This window comes from Arachis duranensis, chromosome 3 (genome assembly GCF_000817695.3).
Source record: "Arachis duranensis cultivar V14167 chromosome 3, aradu.V14167.gnm2.J7QH, whole genome shotgun sequence".
Lineage (NCBI taxonomy): Eukaryota > Viridiplantae > Streptophyta > Magnoliopsida > Fabales > Fabaceae > Arachis > Arachis duranensis.
This window is the reverse complement of record NC_029774.3, coordinates 126,328,961-126,330,841: the sequence shown is the minus strand read 5'-3', so window position 1 is coordinate 126,330,841 and position 1,881 is coordinate 126,328,961. Positions and strand designations below refer to the sequence as shown.

The 1,881-nt window shown below is 37.7% G+C and overlaps 1 protein-coding gene across 1 annotated transcript; it reads left to right on the top strand.

Moving 5' to 3' along the window:
* The first annotated feature begins 236 nt into the window (after window positions 1–236).
* On the top strand, window positions 237–1,881 carry LOC107481236 (homeobox-leucine zipper protein ATHB-13). The gene is made up of 3 exons (XM_016101463.3): window positions 237–580; window positions 663–1,048; window positions 1,125–1,881. Exons 1-3 carry the CDS (start codon window positions 457–459, stop codon window positions 1,530–1,532), a joined length of 918 nt encoding a protein of 305 aa, XP_015956949.1. The 5' UTR covers window positions 237–456; the 3' UTR covers window positions 1,533–1,881.

Below are 1,881 nucleotides of genomic sequence, written 5' to 3'. Positions count from 1 at the left end.
CACTGCTGGTTTATGATTAGGAAAATAATTGCAAGTAATGACCTAATAATAACACATGCACACACTCCAATGGAATATTAGCCAGGTTGATGCACAGAACCTACATTCATTTTTTATTATTATTCTTTTTCTAAACACTAAACGTCATTTTGACATCTAATTAATAAGCTGCATTTAATTTGTATCCTTTTCTTTTTCATTTACATAAAAGATAAAAGAAAGAGAGGAAAAGAAGCAGTGATATATATTATTGAAGTTGATGTGTGTAGAGAGAATAGAACTATAGATTCAAACATATCCCCTTCTCTCTTTTCTTTCTTTCTTTCTTTCTTTCTCCTTTTCATCTTCCAAATATCCACATAAGAGAACAAATTAAAACCTCTTCCAGAAACTGATGATAAGGTATATATATAAATATATAAAATAAGGCACATACAGCAGAAGCTTCACAAGAATATGGCTTTCTTCCCAGCAAATTTCATGTTACAAACCCCACATCATCATCACCAAGATGAGCATCAACCTCCACCTTCACTCAACTCAATCCTAACTTCATGTGCACCTCAAGAGTACCACCACGGTATATATATATTATATGTGTATAGAGAGAAAGAAAGAGAGAGATATATTGTAATTATGATGTTGTGTGATGATTGATGCAGGAGCAGGAGGAGGGTATCTAGGGAAGAGATCGATGTCATTCTCAGGGATAGAGGTGGGAGAAGTGGAAGGAAATGGAGGAGAGGAAGAGGTGTCAGATGATGGATCACAAGCAGGGGAGAAGAAGAGGAGGCTGAACATGGAGCAAGTGAAGACACTTGAGAAGAGCTTTGAGTTGGGGAACAAGCTTGAACCAGAGAGGAAAATGCAGCTTGCAAGGGCTCTAGGCCTTCAACCTAGACAGATTGCAATTTGGTTCCAAAACAGAAGGGCCAGATGGAAGACAAAGCAATTGGAGAAGGATTATGATCTTCTTAAGCGCCAGTTTGATGCTGTTAAAGCTGATAATGATGCTCTTCAAGCCCAGAATCACAAGCTTCACACTCAGGTTCTTTCAAATGCTTGCTTGCATGGGATATTTGGACATAATAATAATCATAATAATTTCCACTTTGATTATGCAGATAATGGCACTGAAAAGTAGAGAACCAACAGAATCAATAAACCTAAACAAAGAGACAGAGGGATCAAGCAGCAACAGGAGTGACAACAGTTCAGATATCAAGTTGGATATATCAACAAGGACACCTACTACTACTACTACTACTTCAGCCATTGACAGTCCTCTATCCACTCATCAAAACAACAACAATAACAGCAGAACACTGTTTCCATCACCATCAAATAATGCTGCTGCTGCTGCTGCTGCCACTGCCAGGCCAACAGAAGTTGCACAGCTTTTTCAAACCACTCCACATCATCATCATCATCATCATCACATGGTCAAAGAAGAGAGCTTGAGCAACATGTTCTGTGCCATTGATGACCAAACTGGCCTCTGGCCATGGTTAGAGCATCAAAATTTCAATTGATCTATATCCACCCTCCTCCATGCTTTTACTTTTACATTTCAAGGCTTCAAGAGAAAGAGAGAGAGAGACTGAAAGGGGTGCTAGCTGTTGATAGATCAATTTGCCATGCTGGTTAGTCATCAGTTTCTTGGATTAAACCCCATGTTTTGGAAAACTTGATGCATTGCATAAACAAGGAGACTATATTATTATCATGATCAAGTAGGATTTTTTTGCGATTGGGCTAGACAAATTTTTGTATAAAAGGAATAAAGGGCTAGTCACCTTTTTTCTTTTCTTTTTTATTTCACTCAATCAACTGAATCAGTTTTCTTCAAAACTTTCAGAGTTAATGACAAGATTTCCAACT

What these genes read in the sequence shown, in the direction of transcription:
- LOC107481236 (XM_016101463.3), top strand. Translation starts at nt 457, where the DNA reads ATGGCTTTCTTCCCAGCAAATTTCATGTTACAAACCCCACATCATCAT. An exon ending in ACCTCAAGAGTACCACCACG is followed by an intron (nt 581 to 662) that starts GTATATATATAT and finishes TGATTGATGCAG; the next exon opens with GAGCAGGAGGAGGGTATCTA. An exon ending in ATCACAAGCTTCACACTCAG is followed by an intron (nt 1,049 to 1,124) that starts GTTCTTTCAAAT and finishes TTGATTATGCAG; the next exon opens with ATAATGGCACTGAAAAGTAG.